This window comes from Chlamydotis macqueenii, chromosome 6, assembly GCF_036417535.1.
Source record: "Chlamydotis macqueenii isolate bChlMac1 chromosome 6, bChlMac1.mat, whole genome shotgun sequence".
Taxonomy (NCBI): domain Eukaryota; kingdom Metazoa; phylum Chordata; class Aves; order Otidiformes; family Otididae; genus Chlamydotis; species Chlamydotis macqueenii.
The window spans coordinates 2,933,505-2,959,621 of NC_141561.1; the positions used below are offsets into that span (position 1 = coordinate 2,933,505).

The 26,117-nt window shown below is 37.7% G+C and overlaps 1 protein-coding gene across 2 annotated transcripts in view; it reads right to left on the reverse strand.

Moving 5' to 3' along the window:
• ACVR2A (activin A receptor type 2A) overlaps positions 1-26,117 on the reverse strand; it is a 65,088-nt gene that overhangs the window by 1,691 nt on the left and 37,280 nt on the right. Inside the window, exons 3-12 of one of the 2 annotated variants that reach the window (XM_086750325.1) lie at positions 25,539-25,746; positions 23,167-23,276; positions 21,615-21,769; positions 12,679-12,702; positions 7,023-7,166; positions 6,565-6,708; positions 4,697-4,842; positions 3,566-3,680; positions 2,059-2,197; positions 273-403 (exon numbers count right to left, since the gene is read on the reverse strand). In XM_086750325.1, the coding sequence (XP_086606451.1) occupies positions 273-403; positions 2,059-2,197; positions 3,566-3,680; positions 4,697-4,842; positions 6,565-6,708; positions 7,023-7,166; positions 12,679-12,702; positions 21,615-21,769; positions 23,167-23,276; positions 25,539-25,746 (1,316 nt within the window). The remainder of the gene's footprint in view (positions 1-272; positions 404-2,058; positions 2,198-3,565; positions 3,681-4,696; positions 4,843-6,564; positions 6,709-7,022; positions 7,167-12,678; positions 12,703-21,614; positions 21,770-23,166; positions 23,277-25,538; positions 25,747-26,117) is intronic. The other variant, XM_086750326.1, reaches the window with a different exon arrangement.

A 26,117-nucleotide genomic window follows, 5' to 3' on the forward strand; every position in this document is an offset into this window, starting at 1 on the left:
TAAAAACATTTTTAACATGTGCACTCAAAAATAACTCTCAAGAATCTCCTCTGTCGCCAAAAAAGGTGAAAAAAATAATTCACTTTCAAATCACTCAAGATGAGAGAGAATATTTTAAGATCAAGAACGTATTAGTTAACAGTCCATTTAACTCTTACGAGAATTATTAAATTCTTCCTAAAAGACAGCACTATGAACACAACACAGCATAACCAAATTTGAAATTCAAAGCATGACAGAACTTTGAAGAACTCGGTTGCATAACTACTTACAGGATGTTTTTGCCAACACTCTCTTAAAACAGGTCTCTTCTTTTTATGAACTACAACTTCCTGCATGTCTTCAAGGGAGGGATGCTGGCCAATTTCTTCTTCAAACGGCAACATGTACTCATCTACTGGGCCTAGATAAAAAAAAGAAAAAGTTAAGTGACCAGTTTTGATTTAACAAGGGTAAAAAAGGCTGGTATCTTAGAAGTGTGGTATGTCTATGACTGTAACTGGGCAGCAGTGGCATTTTCAGGAGCTACGAGCCTTTGCTCTCCCACGAGCGGCAGCCAAGCGCAGCTCCTGGCCCAGCTCCCTTCCAGCTGAAAGCCTGGAAACACAAGGGCGGAGGGAGGCTCTTGGATCCACAGCCTCTCCCCTGCCTCCTCCAACAAATCGTAGCTTTGGTAAGAGAAATCATCGTCCTCCTTTCAAATCTGCTGGCTCTCCTGGTATCTGACTACCAAGCAGGTGCCCGGCAGCCACTTGTGAATGTTCTCAATACCACAAAAACCAAGCTTGCAAGAGAACTGCTGCACCTCTCTGCGAACGTAACAAGTTTCCTCCTCCAGCCCACGCAGCCCAGGACAAGAGCAGGAAAGCTGGAGGCTAAGCGTTGTCCTTAGCGGAATCAGAGGGACAAGCTTTGTACGCTGACCAACAGACCGCATAGAGAGACCTACGATGCACTTCTAGTAAGATTTAGTTGTTTTACGGTACACCGAGGCACGAAAAAATCCATACAGAACGCGGGGCTACCTCAGAGACTTGTGCAAGATTGTGTCGATCCTGTTAGTAAACAGCTTAACATTTTTAAAAGGGTGAAGTCTCCCCAGTGGCTTCTACTGCGCGAGGAATGTCTGAGGCAGAAAAGCACTGCTTGGAGCAGAAGAGCACTGCGTGGCAGCGCCGAGCTGCTGAGATCTCCAGTTCATCCTGGCTTTTTACACGGATGTCTGCCACTGCCTAGGGCTCTCACCGGAGAGCTTTCCGACAAACAGAATCACAGGCCCAAGCGAAACTGTTGTGTTTACTTAGCTGAATTTAGCTGCTTTACAAACTGTACTGAAAATGCAGCTTTCTCCCAAACATTTTTGAGCCTTGTCTAGTTGAAGATGTCCCTGCTCCTTGCACGGGGGTTGGACTAGATGACCTTTGAAGGTCCCTTCCAGCCCTAACCATTCCATGATTATAAAATTCTTTGTAATAAAATGTATGCAGACCTATGAAAATTCATTGTGTCTTTTAGCCTTGCATTCCCTTACTATATTGGGAACAATCTCCGACATCAGTAAGAGTCTACGCACACCTTCCACAGGCAGAACTAGAAGACAGGTCACTGTCCAGACGCTAAGGCGTACAGGAGGAGACACCAACTTATCAGCAGGTGCTGGTGGGATATCTTTGTTACCAAGGTTCAGCTCATCTGAGCTTTTGTTTATGAAAACAAGCAATAAATCGACAGGCACTGAAAATGTCAGGCTGAACTCAGAAGAAATCAAACGTATTAGGCTAGGAGTTGCACAGTAATTCTCTCTTCCTTACCATGACCAGAAAAAACGCAACAGGTATCTATCCATCCACCAGAAAACTTCTATCTGGGATGCCAAACCCTGAACAGACTAGTTTATGAAGAGACTACATGATGTTGGTGTTTCACTCATTTCCCCACAAGACTACCACCCTCATTATATTTTGTTACATATATATAATCTACCTTCCTATTTCTTGCTTTAAATACACCTCTCACAAATGGCATTAAATATTTCCATAGATCAAATACGTTGCTTACCATCTGAGGCAGTACAGCGTGACGCCAACTCCCAGAGGACTAATCCCATGGCGTACATGTCTATTCTCAAAAACGCATCCCTTTGGAAGTTTATAGCACCTTCCAGTACCTCAGGAGCCATATACCTTCGTGTGCCAACCTTGGAGACAGGAAAGGATAACAATTTATACACTAGGAATCAACACGACCACAATCACCACTCCAGCTGGTGCTGATTATAGTGATACTGTAGACCAGTACTATTTTTTGTCACAGAATAAAAATAGCCATGGCTATCCTTGTTTAGAACTAAATACTGGAGGATTCTTGTATTCTTATATTCAGTAGTAGGTAAGACGAATTAGAAACAATCGTATAGATTAGGCCCTGTACAGGATACTTACAGAGTAGGAAAGTCTGAATATATTTTAAAACAACAGATTCGTGTAAGAATTCAACATATTTGTCACCACCGTTCCTTATTTCATCCAGTTGATCTGGTTGGAGATGTGTCTGCTCCCAGCACGGGGGCTGGACTGGATGGCCTTTAAAGGTCCATTCCCACCCAAACCATTCTATGATTCTATTATTTTCTTCCAGATTACAGGAAGACCACTATTTTTTTTTTTAATGCTTAATTCTTTTAATGTTTTAATTCTTTTATTTTTTAATGAAACGTACTTATGTCTCTCCCCATGACAGAAGCAGTAATAAAAATACCAAAGGAAAACTAGCTACCAAAATGCAACTAAATCCCTTACACAAAACTTGCTATTAAACGAAAACTTTGAGGATACCCAGTCTTTTCGACCACAGATGAAATTACGACCAATGATAAAATGATGTCATGTGACAAAATTAGAACTTACACGATGTCTGAACAAGGTCTACTCCATCATTTAAACCTTCACAGTAATAGCTATGTTTCTCTTAAGCAGCATTACTGAGGTTTTATAATCTTATTGTAAGGGTTTTATTTTTGTCACTCAACCACAAACTGTGAAGTTCTGCCTAAAATGAAATATATTTAGTTTTCCAGAAACCGTAATGCTCTAAGCTCAAACTTGTTATTTCAAAAGTGCATGGTATCAAAACAATTTCTGTTGAATGACAAGTGCTTCACGAGTACTGTTGTCACTTGAGGAAAGTGACTGTTGCTAGGTCAGAAAGTTAGAAACCGGCTGCCAGCATGATTCCTCGATTTCTGAACAGGAACTCAGAACAATGAAGAAGATACAGCAAGACCACTCTTTCTTGTCCAGATCCTCCAGGAAGAATGAAAACAAGGAAGGAGAGATGCCATGTAATGAGATGGGAAGGGAGGCAGGAAGGCTGTGATCTGTAATTACCTGAAGAATTGTTTAATTTTCAGCCTGTGAGAAGTAAGCACAAGTTGCTACATCCCTTACAGGTCACCGAAAATAAGCTTGATGATACAGTACCCTGCACAAGCAGAACGCCTAAACTATCGATTTCCATTCACATGCAGTTAACAGTTGTATCGTTATGTAAATAAATCGGTATTTACCTGTCCATGTGTATCCCCTGCAGACTTCCCAGCCTCAAACTTTAAAGCTAGACCAAAATCAGCAATACAAGCTGTAAGGTTATTTTTCAGCAGCACGTTCTTGCTTTTGATGTCCCTTTAAAGTTAAGGGAAAAAAAAATAAATATTTAGAATGTCAACTACCACATAAAGTTCTAAGGAAACAGTAACACAATAAAACAAACATAATAATATGAAAAGCAAGAAAATTATAAAGAAGCAGTTTATTTAAACAACAAACAAATAATAATAAAACCTAGGAGTACACTTGCACACCTTTATTCTTATGGAAGTATACAAAACAGCAACTGGAACTATAATTTTATGCTTAGTTTTAAAATACATAGAGATTTAAAAGCACATATGATACAGAAATAGAATTAAAATGTAGTTATCACATACTTAACTACAACCACATTTTGTTTGTTTAAATAATAGGAAACAAAAACACTTTGAAAAATCAATCTTGACTGTTTCTAACAAGGGGTACGCAATTTCCTGCAGAAACAGAAGATAACGGCCTCAGTCCAGGGATTCCCATCGTCCTGTGTGCACCTCTCCCCCATTTACCATCAGGCAAGCAGTTTTGCTCACAAAATACCAAATTCTGCAGAACCTGTAGTTCTCTTACTCTAGATGCCTATCTTTCATTCTGGTTACCAGTGTCATTTCAGCTCCCTACTTCCACTGATAGCTTTCTATACTTACCTCATTAAAAAACCAGCAATTACACTCAACAACAGGCATAACACCACCTACAGTACACGCTTCTGTCTGAAGGCATTCAGTATTACTTGAAGTTCTATACATAACGGTTGGTTTCAAATAGCTATAGTGCCAATTATTTCATATACTGCAGAGGGTACTTAAAAATGAACTGTATAGAACCCAGAATTTATGACATTAACCACAACCACCACACCAAGTTCTATAAACCATCAGCTAGATTTTTGCTTAGGCTGAGCAGCTTTTTCTTACAAGCCTCTCTGTAATTCTGGAAGGAAGGTATTACAGAGTAATTATCTGAATACTTCCTGTCTATCCACATTTCATATCCTTTAGCTCAAAGTTAAATACTAACAATCACTTGGAAGTATTTTACATATCCCATACCTATGTGAGATGGCAGGTTTATGTCCATCTTTCAGCCCAGGTATATCCTCGTGAAGGTAAGCCAAGCCTCTAGCCATAGTTTGAGCGATGTGACACAGCTCGTTCCAAGAAACCACGTTAGCCTTGAGGAAGTCTGTTAGTGAACCCTGCACAGCAAAAAAAAAAGAAAAACAATTGCAAGATCAATTTCATTCTCTTTTATTAATGAAGAAAACTTCTAGATGGCCTCTGCCATTAAAGAACACAATATGCGTGTCTGCCTTTCTCTGTTTTCTGACAGACCATGTAATTATACATGTACATACGCAAACAACTGCTAGTTTAAACAACAAAAAATTAACCTTTCCACCAACTGTAGCCCATGAATAGAACCCAGGTACATCTCCACACCACAGCAACAAGCAAGCAGTGCAGCAAACTCGCGTTCACCGGCACACCTGACGACGAACTGCGCTGAACTGTCAGTGTCACAAACGGGAGCTAGGCTTAAGGTATTTAAATGCTTCCTGAAGACAGCCCTGCTTTCACAAGCATGATTCATAATCTGCCAGGCACAGGAAATTGCAGGTTAGAGTCACCTTCAAGAATCTTGCTGCACTGTGTACGACCACTCTTTAGGACCTTTAATTGACAGGCTGTCTCGTCTCATGGACCAACAACAGCGAACTCCAGTTCCACAACAGAGTTTCAGAGTGAAATACACACTCTGAATAAAGAGATAATGTGAAGTAAAAATTATTCAACATAAATCTCTTCTCTTCAAGCTCACTTCGACAGCCCACTCTATACACCCATTTTCATGGATTTACATATTATCCAGTTTCTGAGATGTCACTGTGTCACACGTTGCTGTGTGCAAAGCCAACACAAAAGGGAAAAACCAACACAGGGCTGTCAAAGTGTAGAGGCTACATTTCAAAAATAAAATCAAAAAATTCATATTTTCCATCAATTAGAGCCAGCTCAGATACCATCTTTCCAACAATAACAAGATTTTTAAAACTCTTCAACAAAAACCAAACAAAAACAGCAATAACCTTTCAGAAAGGCAAATTAGTTTGATATCATCTGCTTGATCGTGAAGATCTGTCAAAAATTGTAAGTAGCTGGATAGCTTTAGTCTTCTAAATTATTAAAGCAGAGGTAGAAGTGGGACAAAAATGCCAGAATGAAGAATGTAACACTTAATACCAGAAATATGATCCATGCATTAGCATGCCCACATTATACAGATTTATATTTTCTCAAATCTGCTACAGGCAACACCTTCCTAATGCCTCTGCCTGTGGCAGTGCTAAATTTAAGGGAGGAGTGGGCTTTTTTTTGTTTAGTTTTTTTTTTTCTTTCCCCTCTTTGTACTTACATCTCTGTGAGAGTTACATGCATTTGTATACATATTCTTAATTACACATATTTATGTGTCTTACTGTGGTTATCACAATAGAATTGATATGCATTACTTCATTCTTATAAACTCAAATCAACTTACACAAGTAAAACAAAAATAAACCACTGCAATCTCTGCCAGAGGGAGTTGATTTAATTTAGGCAGGTTTAGATGGAGAATATAAAAAAAAAAAAAAAAACCAAAAGAAAGAAAAACACATTCTAAAAAGAAAAAAAGTAGAATGAATTTGTGTTTGTTTTCTAAAACAACTCCTCTATTAAAGACTGATGACAACTTCCTCAGCTGGTTGAAAATAAATTTAAATAAATTAATATCCAATGAAAAGAGATAATCTAAGAGTAAGCAAAAAGTATTTTATATTTTATGTTTTAACTGTTCACATTTGTGACAAATTTCTACGGCTGTTCTTCCTCTGCCATAAGCATAGAAAGAAGAGAAACTACACGAGAACTAAACATACCTTTTCATGAAATGCTGTAATTAGCCAGAGATCAACATCAATGCTAGTGCCTCGTTTTTCCGCACCAATGAACTGCAAAATATTGTCATGCTTCATTCCAGGCAAACTGTAAATTTCATATTCGTTCTGCCATGACTGTTTGTCCTTTAAACAAAAGAACACATCAAACCAAGTTAACACCACAACGGTGAGAATAAGAGGTACTTTCTCCAACAAAAGTTTCCTCCTACAATTTAGTGTGCATCTGTAAATGTTCTGTCAAAATGACTAAAATTTTCTTTTTTTGTCAAGTCAGGATTTACTACCTAAAGGAAAGAAAGCATAGTGTATAGACTACAAATATTGTTAGTCTAAACATCTGTAACTTCTAAATAATCAGTCTCAAAATGTTAATAGCATACACTATGCTTTCTTTCCTTTATTACAGGCAACACAGGACACTAAGAACTTCTGCTTACCTGAATAGGGAATATTTTGACCGCGACATACTCGTTGAGTAGTTGAGCTTTCCATACACAACCAAATCTTCCCCTAGCTTTGATCTCTAGTAACTGCAATGGCTTCAAACCCATCAGTGGTGAAGGTGGTGGTGGTCCAGGATCCTGAAAAATCAGGTTAAATACATTAATTTTGCTATTGTATGTGCTATCTATGATGATAGCACTAGAAATAAATGCTTGTAAATTGAAAGGCACTTGGTATCATGTCACTAACCCTCTTGCAACAAATTCCCCCAAACAAACCAGAAACCCTTCTCCACAGGAAAGAAAAATAAGACAGTAAGACATGCTCAGAATTGATGTGCAGGCTACAGCATAACAGCAGTTACAGTATAAATCTGTCTAACCAGGCTTAAAGGCACAGCAGAAATCAAGGAATAATCAAGCTTTACTTGTTACTTTTTTTAAAAGAGAATTAAAATGAGCACTTTTGATACATTTAAGGGGTTTTGTTCATTCGCTTGACATACATGTGACCTGTCTAATCTTTCAGTTCAACGGCCTGCTGACTTGACTCCACACAGCCACCAAGTCCACCTCCACGTCACTCAGCTGTCAGGTGGGAAGCTGAACACGTCTGCATCAGCAGTTTGGCTGGAGGCAGCAGTGCAGAGCCCAAGTGAACCCCCTCAGTGTCTGCAGTTACTGGTTCAGTTCTCACAATTGAGAGATACCAGCACAGCTCTGCCTCAAAAACTCCACTGCTTACTGGGGACCTAAGTTCATAAACCAATACACAGGCAGGCCATGCCTCTACAAGGTCTCCCAGCATGTAAATAACGTTTTTTTTCATTCAGAAACCACTGAACCACATGCATAGTGCAGATGTTTGGCACAGGAAACCAAACATCACCATCTCTACAGTCAGCTCTGAGCCACGCCAATGGTGCCTCAACCTCCCGATCCACTTCTGCTGCTCCCAAACTTCTGCTCGTGTCCCTAGGCAATACATAACTAAAATGGAAGTACTCGGCTGAACCCTAGGAAAAGAACTAGAATTACATTTACGAGATTATCTCGTCATATCTTACTTTACTGAGGGGCTAGCCCAGTAACTCCTTTTTCAATTAAAACTCCACAATCTGGGAAGTACAACTGGAAGTGAGACAGCTTCTATACAGCTGTGCAGTTAATCACCAGACTTACTAGAGTTCTGAACATTTTCCCTTTCTGGGAAAGAAAATGTGACAGCTTATTGAGTATCTTCTATTTTATCTCTTACATATCTCATACACGTCATCTGCATAAAATAAGTAGATTTTTAACTTTACTGCCTAAGAGGTGTTTTTTTCTGGGCTGTCCTTTTCTCCCCGGTCTACCCTGTTGGATTAGCATGTACCTACATAAAGCTTCTTCCCTGCCATAAACAAACGCATCAGACCCATTTACATCTGCCTCTGCATCAACAAATATCACCCTATGCACAGAACCAGAAAAACACGATCTCTCCTGTGTGATCCTTGTTTTCTGCAGGAAAACAAGTCAAGTTCTGGTGTGTAGTGGTCACTAAGCACAATCAGAATTACCAACACTCTCACTGTGAGAAACAGCTTTACTTTCCTTCCATGTCCGTTCCCCCCCCCCCAAATAAGTTTAAACCCCAACCTGTTCCTCAGTCTGATTTACTAGAGAACTGAAAACGTCAGTGCCAGTGATGAAACCACGGGGGCAGACTGCTAGGTCACAGATTGGAAGAGGGTGAAGGGCTGCTTTTGGTAGCAGTGCAGGTCTATGGAGACCACAAAACTGTACCACAAGTCTCAATATTACACGTGAAATAAAAACGCACGAATGAAAGGTAGGTATCGCTTTTAAGTGATAACCACACTGCAGAACAAAAAAGAAAAAAAAAAAAAAAACAAAACCAAAAAACAACAAATCCTGAAGTCTACTGTTCAAGAAAAATCTCTGAAACATGCACTTATCTTTATTCCACCCCCCGCCCCCCAGTCACTGCTGTAATGCTGTTTTAAAGAGAAAGAATGAAAAACACTGGAGCAGTTGCTTCTATAAAACAAATGAGAGCACTCAATAGTTAAGTATTTGAGCACTTCAGCTAGCAACGCACAAGTCTTGTGCATGTTAAAGACATTTTCTGAACAACTGTGGATTTCAGTATACTTGACTGCTGTGAGAATGGAGACAAGTGCTTCTGTATCCAACAGGTTTTGAGTATTTCAAGTGCAGGAATAAACTACCATTCCCTTGTTTCTTATGAAGAAACAAGTATATTCTTCAAAAACAAACAAGTTTCATAGAGATAGATTTATAGCAATTTAAAGAAATTGTAACCTAATTCCACAAATTAGTCACTATAAAAGAAAATATGTCTGAAAAACAAATTAGAGGCGCATTACCAAAAAACACAAAAAAGTATTAAATCCTTTCACAAACATGACAGTGACAGATGCTTATAGTTGTTACATCAAAAAAAAAAAATGAAGTTAAGTTTTCCCTCTTGTGCCACCTTTCATTCAGTGCCAAAGCCCTTCAGGAATATTTCTGGCAGCAGGGAAATCACTGTCCTCAATTTGTAATAGTGACAGTTATGAGCAAAACAAGATGCCCAAGTTTACCCAGAAAAGCCTACTTGAATTTATAAAAAAAAAAAAAACAAAAAAAAAACCCAACCCTTGTCATTTTTAAGAATCCTGAGCACTGTGTAGCATCTGGGGATTTAAGATCAGGCCTTCGAACAACTTCTTAAAGTTTTGAGCCCAACGACCTGCCCAAATTAAGAGAACAATTTGTGGGAAGTAAAATCAAATCTCACTTTGCTTTAGTGGCTACGACGACTCCCTTCCCTTTCCATACCCTCCACTCAAATAATCTGTTGGTATTTTGAAGCACAGGACGCAATTTTTTTTTTTCTCAACCATCAAGCAAATGACCACTTAACACTTTTCAAAGGTTTGATGAAAAAGATTACAGCATCTATCATGAGAGAAGGCAGTAACTCCTCAGTAAAAACTGGCCAGCAAAAATTGGTGCTTCTTCCTTTCACGTTAGGCCAAAGACACTACTTTCCAGATACCTGAATTGCAAATTTCCTAGGAAATCCTGGCATTTCCAAGTATTTTCCCACTGCCTTGTACAGCAACCTCCTGTGGTTCCCTGCACATTTCCTTTCTGCGTTGAAACATTTCTATGCATTCAAAACCTCCGGCTTTCTTATGAAGAAGCAACACACATCCACATACAAAAGTCAAAACAAAACCCAAAATAAAATGGAAAGTATACTTTCATTCTGTTAACATCACTAAAAAGAACAGTTATCCTTATTTTTCTGATTTTTTTTCTAAACAACTTCATTAAAGTCATCAGGCATTTACTGTAGAACTACAGGTACTATTTTTATACAGAAACATTCCTTCAGAAGATTTTCAGCTCGCTCTACTTCTAAGCAAAAATGTTTAACATGCCACAGGCATAATTATTTGTGTATGGCTTTCTAAAGTCATCTCTGTGGCGCCAAGGACGGCGATACAATGCAAGTAAAGCTGTAATGCGGATATATTAGTCTAACAGCTTGCCACAGCTGTCAAAAAATAAGGGCCCAATTTCCCGTTCCCGAGCTTTCCCTGACCCCTTCCCCTTGGACTGATGCTGGTCCTTGTTTGACCACACAGCAAATCAAGGCAGTGTGCTACACTGCCAGAAAGCTTTGATTTATTTATTTATCCTGCTGCACAATCATCTACAGCCAGACGAAAAGCAGGAGCAGCTTTGTCGGCAAAAAGGACTTGATCTGACTGGGACAAACAACGCACAATACTCAGACAACCAAGCTTTATTCTTCCTACAGCTCAGAGCCATTGATCATTAAAACCGTAAGGGTTGTATGGTGATCTCAAAATCACGGATATCTAGTTATACAGTACACTGTAAAGTTCTCAAATCTCAAACGTGCTGGTTTTTTTATAGCTGGGAGTTGCAGCCAGTTGTCAGGTAGCGCATACGAGTCATACCAGAAAAGGAACAGAGAAAAATATTCATTAAAGAATGGTAACTTCCAGAAAAAGGTTTCCCTAAGTGTTTTCAAGAATGGTTCTCAAGATCAGAGACACTTAACAAACATGAAACTACAAATCCATTAAAAAGATGACCAACTGAACAGAATGTTTAAAGATCTGCCCCACGCAGTCCATCAGCACTTGATCTCCACTCCTGTCTCTCATACAGCAACCGAACCAGGTGATTCATTATGTGCAAAGGGAAAAAAAGACCAATTATTTAAATGGGGTTGTGCATAGATGCATTTTTCTTTCCTGACTCCAAAATACAAAAAAGTTCTCAAACTTCGACAGCACATGCAAGTTTCCCTTGTTAAAGGGTGCAATATTTCCCTTTGGTTACATTTATTCTACAGGTATTATTGTGAACATGGTTGGCAAGTTCTCATTGAACGACTCTGATGACTATCTTGGTTGTTTCCTCCCTTTCTAATTTGGGATTGGTTCGTTTTCAGCCAGATCATCTGTCAAGTGAAGATCCAAATACAGTAAAGGGAGTCAGAATTCTTAAATTTCGTAATTACTCCAAAATTGACTCCATGATTTGTATCAAACTACATTTCTTTTTCACCCCGTAAAACCCTCTATTTTATCTTATATTGCAAACACATTCCCCAAAGTAATACAAGCTAAGTAGTTACTTGTAAGCAGGATACTTCACCTTCTTCCCTAACTGAAATTATGTCATTCGAAGCAAAACAGTAATACAAATAGAAGTAACTCTGAAAACTCTTTACAGATGCAAGATATTCAGGAAAACATTTAAATGGCAGCATTCTATTTTCTTCTAAATAACATTTACAAGACATTTCAGCCTACAGAGACAACAGAAATTGAGCATTCATATCAATTCAAATCTTTACTTTTTCGATATTAAATTTAAAAGCCTAGCAGTCATAACAAAGTTTCTGAATTAACAGTTTTCAGTTATTTGTAGTTTCACATGAAGTATCAGCAATTGAGTGGAAGTAAAAATCACCTCTGGTCAGTGAAAAAAAGTCAAAGCAGAGACTTAATAGTGAAAAAACATTTTTCTTCAGGTAGTCTATTTCTCCAAGTTCCTCAATCACAAAAAAAACCGTCACATCACGCAGAGTCACAACACGAAGACCACACATCTCAAACAGTTACAGGCATTCCAGAGGTGGGAGATGACAGCAGACACCCACAGACAGGACAGAGGTGGGCAGGACGTGCCATTTACATCCAGCACAGCCCACGGCAGTAAGCCTCGCGGTTCGTGCCGGCTGGACCGCTCCCACAGCCAGAGAGCAAGGCTACCAGCAACGCCGTACCAGCGGAGCCCCGACCACCGCTCGTACCACACGGCACTAGGGTGGGAGTGACACCAACGAGCTGGTCTGTAGATGAAGAACCACAAACCGACTACGCCCTGTGTATTTCATTATCGATCCCTGCAGACACTTAACTTGACAGCCTGTGAAACTAGAGTAAATTTTAAGAAAGCTACGAACCATATTTTTAAACCACGCATGCTTACAAGTTTCTTGTCCAAAAGATGGAAAAAAATCACAAGAAAACAACTTCTTACATGTCCACAGAAAGTTCCATAACCATGAACAAATATCAATGCATCTTACCTCAATCATTATATGAAAGGCGTGCTTGTAGAGAAGGGAAAAAACACAGGCAAAAGAAATTACTATTTACACCAAGAATGGGATGAAAAAAAACAGTTTATAGGAAAAGAGACAAAACAAATTGTTTGTGAATTAACAGCAAAAATATTCATGGGGCTAGCAATACTTTCTTGTACTAATAGCAGATCATTTAAAGTAAAAGAGTCCATATTGATATGTTAGCTAAGAAAAACGGGTAAAAATAAAGAACATTATACAGATCATTACCTGAATTGATCTTACAATTAAAGCTAGAATCCTCTATTGCAGGTGTATAAACATTGATGTTACCATAAGACTGTATACAAACACGTACAGAAAATTACACAAACACAAGGTAAGCAAACTCATTCCTTGTTATGCTCCCAGCTGCACAGTAGAGGGCAGCGGTGTATTTCCTAAAATTCACTGCACTCAGCAGCCAGCTGCGGGAAACGAGAACTTTTTAATGTCCAAGTCCTAACTAAACCTCATAAACAAATACGTCTTCATGCGTTAGGTCTACATCACTAAATTTCATCAGTAAATCTGGCATGCTACAAGTGTAATTACAAGTGAACCTGAAAACTCCAAGCCCAGCACATACAAAGATTCTTTCAAACCAGTCACATGAGTTTACAGACTCCGGAATGAAATCCATGATAAAAACCTAAGTCTGAAACTTAACACACATTTTAAGGAGACAAGTTTTTGCTACTTGTATCTCTTCTTTATTGAACAAACTCACTGCCACTCAAGCAGAGAAGCGCTGAGACACCTTCGTTCCTCCTCCTGTACTTCTGCCTCTGCCATTTTCTTTGCCCTTTATAATTTGATCAAATAGATGTCGCAAGAGCATGAAATTCAAACACTTGAAGTATTCAGGTCCCACGTAACAGCAATCATCCTTTTTCCCACCCTTTCTCTTTACATTCTTAGGATGCTACAGAGCTTAAGGCCAACAAGAGGCTTTTCTCTGCGCTTAAAAGCTGTCTAGCACACGCTTAGTGTTATCTAAATAATTAATAATAGAATGGCTGAAGTATTCCTTGAACACTAGATTAGTTGCGAGTCAGACTTATAAATACTGTTGTAGAGCTTGCTGCCACTGACAGAGCACTGAAGAACACCGGAGTCCAACAGGATCACTCCTCCTCAGACCGCCGGAGATGAGGATAACAACCACCTCAAAAGTGTGAAGCAGATTCCTGCAGGACCTGTATAGCCTGCAAATATTTTGGGGCACTTCACAAGGGGAGGAAAAAAAAAATAAAAATAAAAATCCCCATACTAAAGAAAATAAAACCCTTAAACCAGTTTTCAGAGCAGCTAATCATCTTCACCTTCAAATCTCTGAGCTGCTGGTTCCAGTAGAATGACTTACTTTCCACTTAAATTCAGAAAAGCTACAAATAAGATTCTGCAGCACAAACTCCACAAACCACGAGCACAGTTACTGAAAGAAGTTTCTCTTTCAAGCCCCCCATATTCCTTTGCCAGAAAGAGCAGCCAAGCAAAATAAAAGTATTACTCAATCCGTGAGTCTGATAAGGAACGGCTACCGAACAGAGTAACAGAAATATCTCTGTGTAGTCATACTTCTACCAATCCAAGTGGTCCAAGAACAGACAATAATGCTAAAAGAACTGAAAAGCACTGCCTGTATGAAATAGTCATTCAACAAATCATACAGTCTTTCCTGTGGCTGTAAAAAATTAGTCAGTCCTTTTTTTCCAGGCCTATTTGCTATTAAAATTCTCCAACTCCTGAGAATTATGTAAAGCCCTCAGAAATAAGGAAAAAGATTCAGGAACCCAACCTTTCTGCTCTTATAATGAGAAACGGCAAACACGAAACTCTGAGAAGGAGTCCTCTCCCATGCCTCTCACTACGCTTTTAAGGGGATCGGCTTCCTCCAAACGCTAATAAAGTAGACATGCATGAAAACTTTCAGAGAGATTTACGCACATCATAGACCTTCTGATTTTAAAATCATTGTCCTTCCCTTCAGACTATGGAACACCACCTCAGACTTTCATCAGAAATGCAAGTATCATCAGTTTAAGCATTATGAGGGTATTACAGAAATGCAAATGTGTGCTTTTTTATTTCAGGAATGAACACAAGTCTTATAAATAAAAATTGGGAGTTAATTAACCCCCCTCCCCAACAGCTATCTTGTAGCCACAAAGGTATATTAACACACTAACTTCCTATTTATAGTTTCTGAAAACTGCTTCTAAAGGTTTTTATCAGGGATTAAGGAAATTATTGTGGTATCTGTAACCACCGAGACAAAAAAAAAAAGTCTCCCAAGCACCATGGTCTTGTCCCAAATTTGGGCTATCCACAACCATATTCTGAATTTCAAACACATGGCAAAAATCTTTACAAACACGGTGTTCAAAATAAACGCAAGTTACTGATTACAAATTTACTGCACTGATTCCTTCCCCCGTTCCTAACTAGCACCCTAAATATGACATCTGTGTGTTCATCCCCAGTCCCTCAGTCTCTTCAGAGAATATAAGGCAGAATTAATTACTTTTGTATACCTTATGAAATTGTGTAATTCTTACTCATTTAGTGATAGAAAAGATTATCTGAAAGATGTAAATCTAAAACACTCAGGAGAGATATCGGAGGATATGCAGCAAACTGGACTTTATTATGGAAAATTATTAAAAAGCTCCTGAAGGTAAGGTGCCCAATTGCAGACTTTGGAGATCAGTATTTCAGCCTTCCTCTAACTGTTCCAAGATTATTTTGAATATTACTGTTTACAATGAATGAACAGAGAAATTCCTCAAGGTAAATTAAATGTAGTGCTGTAAAAGCCGTCAGTGTCTTGTCAGTTGTTAAATGCGTACACGCCAAGTCAACATTTCTGAGAATAAGACACAAAGTACTGCCTATATCCAGCCGGATCCGACGGATACACATCATCTTGCATCAGCCTCTCAGACCTACTCTGTACAGCCTACTCCCGAATCAACTTTTTAATAAACCAGGAATAAAATATAGTTATTGAAAACACACAGTTTGTAAGACAGTGCTCTGCTTGAACCAATGCAAAAGCACAAAGTAACTTAAAGTTCACTACAGAAATACAGAAACTTCTAAAAATTTTAATTGTGCTTTGGCTGCCATTTATGGTAAGATACCTTAAATCTGGGTTTGTATTTTCTTACCTCTTGAAATAAAAAAAAAAATGGCATTTATGGTTTATTTAAATGGAGATGGCTCATTCTGAAAGCAAATTGAGGATTTAGAAAAAGCTTCTATAAATTTGTTTTTAAAAGTATATCAAGATGTAGAACCAAAGTTCTGGATGTCTGGTTGTACACCAAGCATTGAAAAAGCAGGTATCACTGTGTACTTAGTCTTCAATTATTTGTCATACAAATTCTGCCCTCTGTTAAAGATTTTAAAGACCCATTCGTATCGTAATTCCTAAAAAGGGAGATACAGTTATAAGCTATTTACCTACTCCACATTAAGGACTCCTTACCTATAGCAACTTTCCTACTGCATTCTCACAGCATCCCTGTATTTGTGGGTTTGTTTTTTTTCTTGTTTTCCTCCTTTAAACAACCAACGATGCTTGTGCCTCACAGTATCACAATCAAAGGACCACACTGGGTCTTTCCCCTGTGTCACTCCAGCTATTGACTGGATTCCATTACAGAAGAATTCTCACTGGAGAATGTGAAATCATGCCCACATCTAGCAGTCCAAACCCTGAGATCATTCAGCTATTCCTTCTTAATAGCTACACTGCCACTCATTTTATGTTAATCATTCATTAACCACTGATACGTACCCAACCTTAACTCCTTCCTAGCTAGCCACAAGCTCCAACTCAGCCTTTTTTTTTTTTTTTTTTTTTTTTTTAGTTCTTCCTCTTTCTGAGCTCCAGCTTTTCTTTGTTGATCAATCTCTCTTCCCATTTCCTTCACCTCCATATATTTTTCAAGTAGCTATTTATCTTCCTAGGTTCGGAATAAGTCCTTGTAAAAACATCACTCCCCTTCTTAGTCTTCATTTTTCAAGTGTTACAATGTTTCTATTAAAATATCAATAAACAACAACAAGGAAAAAAATGTGTCTGGAAGACAAAAATGAAAGAAACCTGAATGATTTAATTTATTTTTCTTCAGCAGCCAACTGTAATTTTCCTGTTGTGGCAAAGGGACAAAGATTATCCCAGCAATTTTAAGTGCACCAGGTAGATTATTTCACGTGCTAAAAGTTAATTTAGAGAAATGAAAATCTTTTCTAATGCCAACCATAAAATTTTTCCCATTACTAACACTTCCAATTTTTTTTTTTTTAGAAATACAAACCATTCAAGTTACACACGCTCACCAAACTCCTTGGCACAAGGCTGGTGGTCTAGACCAGGTGTCCCAAGTCAAAAACTGCCACGAAGAGCAGTGCTTGTTTTATGACATCTTCTTTTCCTATTAGTATCCAACACAGAATGTGTTTTGCCACTGCTGCACATGCAGTCAGACCTGCAGTCAGTAGTTTAGAAAATGTCCTGCATCTGGCACTGCTAGAGATTTCTCTCCTTCATCATTACTCACCCCACATTATGTGACGCTGTTTTTAATTCTAATTTCTTATAGTTGAAACTGAAATATCAAAACCATGACACAGCTACAGAGATCTATCCATATCTGGGTGTCTTCAGGAAAAGATACACTGAAGGAAGATTATCATGGTACGGTGGTGAAGGCAGGCATACCAAAATCGCCATCAACCAAAAGCACAGAGTATTCTCTGATGCTCAAAAAAACCTCGAGACCACTGATAAGACCAGTATGGCTTTATATTTGATGTATGTACTTGAATTATTCTTAATTCCTGGTTCACACAGCACACGACTTTGAAGACAAGGGATGTTCTCCATACATATATATATATAGGACCTGTAAGGTTTATCCATATGGGGCAAAAAAATTCACCCAAAATGACGTGCAGAAATGGTCATTCCTAGCAACCAAGCCTGCTTTTATGGACACTCTAAGAGATCACAGCATTTTAAGTAGGATCTGTCCATTTCAAGTTTTTAGATTTCTGATAACACCAAAGAGGTCTAGACTGGGGCTTTCTCGTGCTTAGCGACTAAAGGCAAAGCATCTTTGACCCAAGTAATTTCAAACATTTGCAAGGAAAGCAGAAAAATAGGTTATGAAGAAAAATGACATTATGAATCTGTACAGCTTTTTTCCCCAACCCTCTCAATATATGAATCTTAATTTAAAAACAACACAAAACAAAAAAAAGGCAACTCTGTGATCCAGTAAGATATTCATAACTTGGGCACTCAACAAAAAGTACAAGAGGTTAATCTCTCTTTGCATAGTACGGATGTGAAATGCTGGGAAGCACAGCTCTGTGAACTGATAAAACCCAAAAGTGTTACTTGTGTCAGCTACGCTATAAAATAGGTTATGGTCCTATCCATCAGATGACAGAGTGGTAACACTACAGTTGTAATTAGCACTGACTGACAACTCTGGCCCAAGCTCAAAAGATGTAAAAAAAAAAAAAAAAAAGGGAGCATAACTTATCAACTCCTTGCCATCCACATTCGTATTTCTACCCGGAATTTGGTAGGATGCTGTCCGAAATCTAAACTACACTAGATTTGAGAGTGAAAGCCTTTGTCGAAAGACAGCAGTGTTTGACTCTCAGTGTACCTGGTGCTCGTGAGTGAAAAACAACCAGATGAGAGTATCTCTGTCTAAATAAAAATAAACAGATTCCAATATTAAAATACTAATAAATTATTTTTGTAAATTTGATCAGACACATGAATATGCTGCATGATTAAATAAATTATAAATAAGAAAACAAAATAGTTCTTTCAAACTGTTTTACACATACACACATGGATTTAGCAAACTTACAGCTGTTAATAACTCATTTCGAATTTAAAGAGTGACAGATTCTATAAAACTTGACAGCTTTAACTAGATAAATAAATAAAGCGAGGCACGCAGTTAACAGCACAAACACGAGACAAAGAAGCAGGTAAGCCCAGACTAAGGGGAGCGGCAGGAGCCGCGACAGGTCCCCGCACGGGCAGCGGCGCCTCGGAGCCCACAGCTCTGTGGGGCTGGCCAGGACACAGCCTCGGGACCCCTGAGCCCTTCTGCCTCTGATACTGGCAAGGAGCTACCTGCTCTAGTCACCCCCTGGACCCCCCTACCCAAATACCTGAAAGCAAGACAGAACGAAACGTGTAAGGCGCAGACAAAAATATCTACTGGTTTCCAATCTTAAACCAAACATATAAACTAATTCTGCTACACATTTTAAAATAATTATCCGCACATTCAAAGGGAATATAAAGTTAAGTGACAGCTGTGAACTGAGCTCAGCTCCCTGCCTGATACGTGCACATACTGTGAAACAATTCTACTTTCAAAAGAAAATTCAGTTGTTCACATGTGCTCAGGTCTTTGTCCTTTATATTTCACTGTAAGTTCAAAATTTTATTCTGGTATATTTCTTCCTGTTTAAAAAAATATTCCAAACTATTTATTTCCCTTTTGTCCTTAGACTTTTTTATTTACTTATTCCTTCTTTTCCTAGTACTTCCAAAATATCTCATTCTTCATTGTTTCATCATTTTTATCTTTTCCTTTTTCCTCATGATCCTTTAATTTCTACTGAAAGACAGATTAGTACCAGGGCATAGTGAACCTAAGCACTCCCATCGCTTACAAAATGACATAACTTAGGTGCATCTCGTACAGAAATCCTTGTTTCCAAGTATTTGCTGTACATCTGATCTATCCGTTCTACTACTTGCTACAGAAAGATTTAGAAAAGAGTCCATTCACCTACAAACTCTGCTCATGCCCTAATTATTAAATATAATATTAATATTTAATATATAAATGGCATGAGCATTTAAATGTTTGTTTCGTGGTTATAGAATTACTAATGTTCTTCCCTCTCTTCCTGCTTCCTCTGCCTCCTGTTCAAACCAGCTCTAATCAAATTCCAAGTGGGAAATACTGCTCTGCTGCATATGGGAGAATATTTATACATTCTATTTCCATAATAATTTCATTTAGTTTTTCAGGCAGAAGTAGCTTTTCCTGATTTTCCACATCAAGCCTTAATGCCTATTCACCACAAGATAAGAAAATGTTATTACACCATAACTAGCTCAAGCACCAACATATACTTATCCCAACAGATACCATCTGAGCATTAACAAAACAGGTTATTACCCTATTTATTAAAAATCTATGACGTGTCCACTCCTGTACCAAACACAAACCATGCAATAAAAGAACTGCAATAAAAAGGAGGAAGAACATAAAAATAAGTTCTTGATATCTCACACATACTTATTGTTTGCTTGCTTTTCTATCACTTTATCCATTAATTAATTTCTTTACATCTCGAAAATAAAACGCGTGCTGAAATTATTCACACAACTAGCACTCACGAATTTCATCTTACAGTGAAGACTACTAGGCTAATGTAAAGTCTTGAATTCATAAAAATTGAGACGGATGAAATAATTATGCTCACAGATTGCATGAAGTTTGAAGATCTGCAGTACTTTCTGCAAGGACATGAAACATACTTTTTTCCTCTAAATTATGTTCTTTTCATTTGGCAAGAACATATGCTCACTGCCTTCCCTCAAACATTTCTTATCTATTACTACAAAACTGAAACCAAAACAATTTTATTTATTAACTACAGGCAATACTGCTTCCTGGAACATCCTGAAATCAAGCGGTAACACCAAAAATATCACAGAGGCTGACAGTACAGAACAAATACATCAATCCTTTTTAAATGCAATCCCAAAAACAACAAGTGTTTTAATTTTATTTAATCATAAATAGCATCATCGTATCATCGCTGTATGAAAGTCAACGTGTTCTGAGCAGCACCGAGTTCAGCAGCTTAAGTTCAATTCTCTGTTTCCACTACCACATTTTGTTCACCTTTCCTACTTCGGTCTGAATAATTTGCTGTCTTAACTCTTTTCACAAAAGCCTTCTAATCTCACTTGACTCCCCAGACCTAACTGAAGGAAGAGGAATTCTAGTATTAATTATACCTACAGAATCAGCTGGAGCCTGACAACAGCAGGAATTATGCACATGTGGCCAAAAAAGGTTTGTAAACTGGCTGTGTTGCATCAAAACATTTCAAATTTAGAGACCACAATCTCATAATATTTTCTAAGTAGAACACAAACACTGATAAAACTGAAACATTTTAAGACAAAACACAAAATACATAAACAAAGGAGAGGAAAAAGATTACAGGAATCACAGTAAGGCCACGATCTGTGCCAAGCCCTGGAATTATGCTTTAACACAAGGTTTTTTTTACATTTTCTTTAACCAATTCCTGTATCCCAGATCTATGCTTTTTTAAAAATAGCTAAGCTTCTACTAGTTACTAGTTTCTGTTCACTGCAAATTGCCTTTAAGAATTAGTGTGTCTCCTTCATTTTTGTTTTAAGCTAAGCACTACATAAAGCTCAACTGCAAGTACCTGAGTGCAGCTGTACACAACTCCCAGATCTTTTAACTACGTGGGAGTACAAGCTTCCCACAGCTGTCCAGCAATACTGTGTCTTTGCCATCTGAAGTTGTGTGTTTAGTTCTTCTCCTCCCAAACCCACAGATGTGAAAAAAAACTTCAGGAACCTGCTCATACATTCATCAAATACCAATGAATTAAAGGAGATAAGATGTTAAGTAAAGCTTAATTTTCTGCTTTGGCGGGTAGCAAGCATTAGCACCTCTAAACCAGGAAAGCAACAGACAACTTCAGCCATGTGACAGATGCACACCCCTTTCTCTTCTCTCCTCCTCAGAAAACACTTTTACCATTCAAAAAATCAAAACCATAATCCAGCCACTTACTTGGGTCGGAACGAGTACTGGAGGATACGCTAGCTTGTGATGTCTGTACATCCAAAATGAGAAGAGCACAATCACTGCAATTCCCATTATAGGCACCAATGAATAAAGCAAGGTATTGAACAGAGGTGGTTTCGGTGTAACAGGATTGGAAGTTGCTGAAGAGGAAAAAAAAAAAAAAGGACACAGCCTTTAAGAAACAAAAATCATCCAGTACTTGAAGTGTCTGGCATCATGATTTTCTAAACAGTCGTGTAATTATAGCACAACAGCCTAACAATACTGGATTAAATGGCGTACCCTAATACAGACAGACGCATATTTAAAAGGCAGCATTTTGGAAAGCGCAGAAATAACTTAGATCCCCAGACTGACACGTCTAACTTCTCTGTGCTTCTAAGCTCTGCCTGTCTCCAGCATGTAAGAGGTGTTTATATTTTAAAACAGCTGCAAGAATGCCATCACCTAATGAATGAAAAAAGAATCAACTCAGAGGTTTAGTCTTCGGAACCCATAAAATAAGATGTCATAAATAAGCAGAAGCAGCCAGAAATAATCTCCCAACATTTCTATGCACTGTTGATTTGGTCCAAGTAAGAGATCTCTAGCTGATGACACTTCCATAGGACCTCCAGAAAGGCTCCAGAGAAGCCGTGCTTCTGAGGCAGCTGGTGCAGGGGCAACCAGACCCCTGGGGCAAAAGAGACTTGGTGAGAGTGAAGAATGTCAGTTTTTGCCTTAGCAGTATCACTGACAAAAATGACAAGAATATCTCTTGGGCTGAAGGAGCCTATTTTAACCTCATAGAAAATGTTATTTAATTTCATAAACAACTTCCTCTGGCTATTTGGTATACAAGACATTTGCTTGTTTTCAGTTCAGTTATTAACATTATTCAGTTTTCCAACAGAGACTAGACTTTGACTGGAAGAAGATATGCAAGAATAATCAAATAATCTTTTAGCTATTGTTTTTTAAAACAATTATTTGTTAAGTCTGGCTATCTGACTGTCTTTGTAACCTGGGAGGAAATTCTTTCTCCCTTTTCAAAGGTTACTGTGTCAATTTACAGAGAAACTCAAAGGTCCAACAAGTTTAAAAAAACAGCAAGAGCATTGTTTCAAGAAGAGGAGCATTCATAGGCTGGTAAATGGATATAAGGACGAGATGGCTTTTAGCCCAATGACTTATAGACACTTTCAGAAGCTTAACTATACAATTAAGGTAAGATTTGACAGTAACTTCTGTATCTTAAAACAGCCAATTATTTCTGATTATCCTTCCTTCTCACCCTTAGAAAAGAGCTGAAGTACCTTTTATCAATTTAAATTACTTCTAGTATAGAGACCTTTCAAAACTGAAAGAATTAACTGGCAATTTTCTAGGGTCTTTATGTGAACACACACAGTGCTCTGTCATCCAGGAGTCAGAAACCTTCTGGTAGGAAAAACTGGCTACAACATTTTGAGAAGTCCTGTCTCCTGAACAGGCACAATATTAAATATTTCTGAACTTGGCTAAGCAGCTCCTTCATAAATGTGTTAGACTAACTTACGTTGCGTGACCTCCATTTCTGGAAAATAGAAAAAGCGTTCATTACACATGTTGCCTTCACAACAACAGAAAAACACTTCAGGGCTGTCCTTCTTCTCTATGCAGTCATTCCTACAAAAGATAAAAATAACTTGAATTTACTACTCTTAAGTTGAGGGGTATTTGTTCAACAGAAAACTTCTGCTCGTATTTAAAATTTAAAAGTGAACTTCATTAAATAATCCAGGATTACATATTATCCAAAGAAGAGTTAAATCTGAAGAAACAAAATAAAATTTTGTTATTTTATATTGCAATGAGACATTATTAACTCTAACAGCACATTTTTGCTATTTTTAAGACAAAGTTAAAGAAAACCACCACAGGATGCTGAAGAACAGTTCACAACTCAGATTTAAACAGGACAAACAAAAGATCAAACGGCTAGCGCTTAACCATAATCTCACAGGGCAGGGTTGTACAGGTTGGAGAGAAGTGCAAAGGAGAGTTTTTAAAAGTTGTTTTATTTTTAGAAAAAAAAAAAAAAAAAAAAAAAGAGAAGATTACTATAACTTCTCCTGCTTATATTATGCTCAGGGACAGGGCATATTTCACTCAATGAATTAACTGCAGGAAAGGAGCTCTATTAACAAATAAGCAGCAACTCTTCAAGTCAGGAAAGAAAAACAGGCATCACGCAGGATAACTTGACAGCAGAAAGAGAAGAATTTGAAAAACCTCCTGAAACAGTTGAGGATTCTAAATACAGTTGAAGATTGTTAAAAAAGTTTGGGGTTCATCTTCAAAACCTTGGGTTATTTCATAGAAGCAGCTATTACAATTACTCTGTATTGTATCTTCCAGAAAACATTTATTCTTTGATGTTCTTAATATGCTGCTGTTTGGAGTTCATCATATTGTAACTCCCTGTTTAGTAAACCACTCTTCACTCCTAGAGATAAGATTTTGTTTAATGGATATTTTAGACAAACACAGCAGCATGCATTCTTAGGACAAGTTACAGTTAATGGGGCCTTGGAGCTAGACAAACTTCTTACTCAGTTTTCAACTATTTCCTTACCGTCCTTCTTGCATTTTATTTCATCTTCCAATTTATTTTCTTTGCTCAAGGAAGAATTTTATATACTTATTTTAGACTGTTCAAAGATACACGTGGAACTAATGGGATAACAATGCTTCAGAACTGAATTCTATTTCCAAATTTTATTTCTGTCCTAAAAGTTAAAAATTTAGCAGAAATAAACTTAGTTCCGAAGCTGCGATTATCCCCACTTCTTCTGCAAAGCTACAAGTCGGATTAAAAACAAAAAAAAAAAACAAAAAAAAAACCCCTCAAAAAAACCCAAACCCAAAAGTACTTCCCCATCCTGAGCGACTTACAATTTCTAGATACTAATAGCAACAAATAAGATTTCTTTAAAATTGTCCTCTGCCTTCCAGCATCGCCAAATTTCAACCATGCTGTGCAAGCAAGCTTGCAGATGCTTTGCTACTTCCCTGAGAAACAGATAAATCAGAACTACTGTTCAACCTAGCTTTAAACTGTCATCAAAAGAGAAAACATCCTAGTGTGTGGGGAAACTTTATTTGGTAGAAATAACTATAATGATTTCTTCTACTCATTCAACACTTAAGAAAAAAAAGGAGTATTTCCTAAAATATAGCTAAAAAAATTTCTAAATACATTCTAATGAAGATCTATTATGCATTTATTTTCTTAATTCTCTCCCTTTCCAAACAATAACTGTTTCGGTCAAATAAAACTTAGTACAGTACTTCAAAGAACTAGAATACAATTTCCTAAGAGAGTCACGACCTTTATTCAGCCAATATCTAACCAACTCCACGTCCTGCTGTTACTGCTCGCAGGTACTTGCTAGACCATCTGTTATAAAAAAATGACTGGAATTTCAGAATATTCTTAGAGCTGCCATTGAGATGAGCTTTTAATAAATTGGCAAAATATGTCCACATTTATGTAAAGAGCAGATGCAAAGTGCTGACTCTGCTACTCCAAAGAAAAGTGAACTACAGAATTTTGCATTCTGGTTTCAATAATTACTGTTTGACAGTTACAAGTCATTAGAAAAATCTACTATAAATAGTCTGAAAAAGAGGTTTTTTTTAATATATAGTAAGTAAATAAAAGAAGGCATAAGATGCTGTTCTTGCATGTCTTGCAAACAAGATAAAGTACTTAGATGAAGTCAGGTCCCTAAACACAGGCAAGCAAGCAAAAAAACCACGTATGTGTCTAAAACAAGATAACTATTCATTAACTACTGTACTATCATTTGTCTGAAGTACTGCTTGCAGAGCAGGGGCACGTATAAATTACAAATAAACTTAAAGTTTATAGAAAAACTCACTCACCTGTCATAACAATTGATGTCATCCAGCCAGCAACCTTGCTTCACAATTTCAATTGATCCAGAAATATTCTTCCACGTAGCAAAACAGTGTCGTCTTTTATCTTTATCACCATAACAAGGTTCAATACCACTGCGATTTGTTTTATCTTTTTCCCAATTAGCGTTGTAGTAGATACACTCTTGTGTTTCTGATCTGCCAAGTATGGCACCTTTTAGGAATGAAAAGGAAATCACAATTAAACTGCGTTCTGAAGGATGAGGGAGATGAACAGTCAAAATCCAGATGTACTAAAATATCATACACCACTTGTATCAATATGCCCTCTCTCCTTTTTTTTTTTTTTCAATAAAGAAAGAGAACACTTAAAGTTCACAAGTGCTCCAAGTGTTGAAACATAAAACAAAGATCTTCTGTTAAGTCAAACTGTGACCTGGATAACTTACCAAGATTTGAAGAAATAAATAACAAGCTATGGCAATACTTTTCCCTGAATAAAAATAGCACAGAGTATTTTAAATACTAAACAGTAAAGATTTAGTTACAATACAATAAACAAGAAGTTTTAGCTAGTGGAATTTA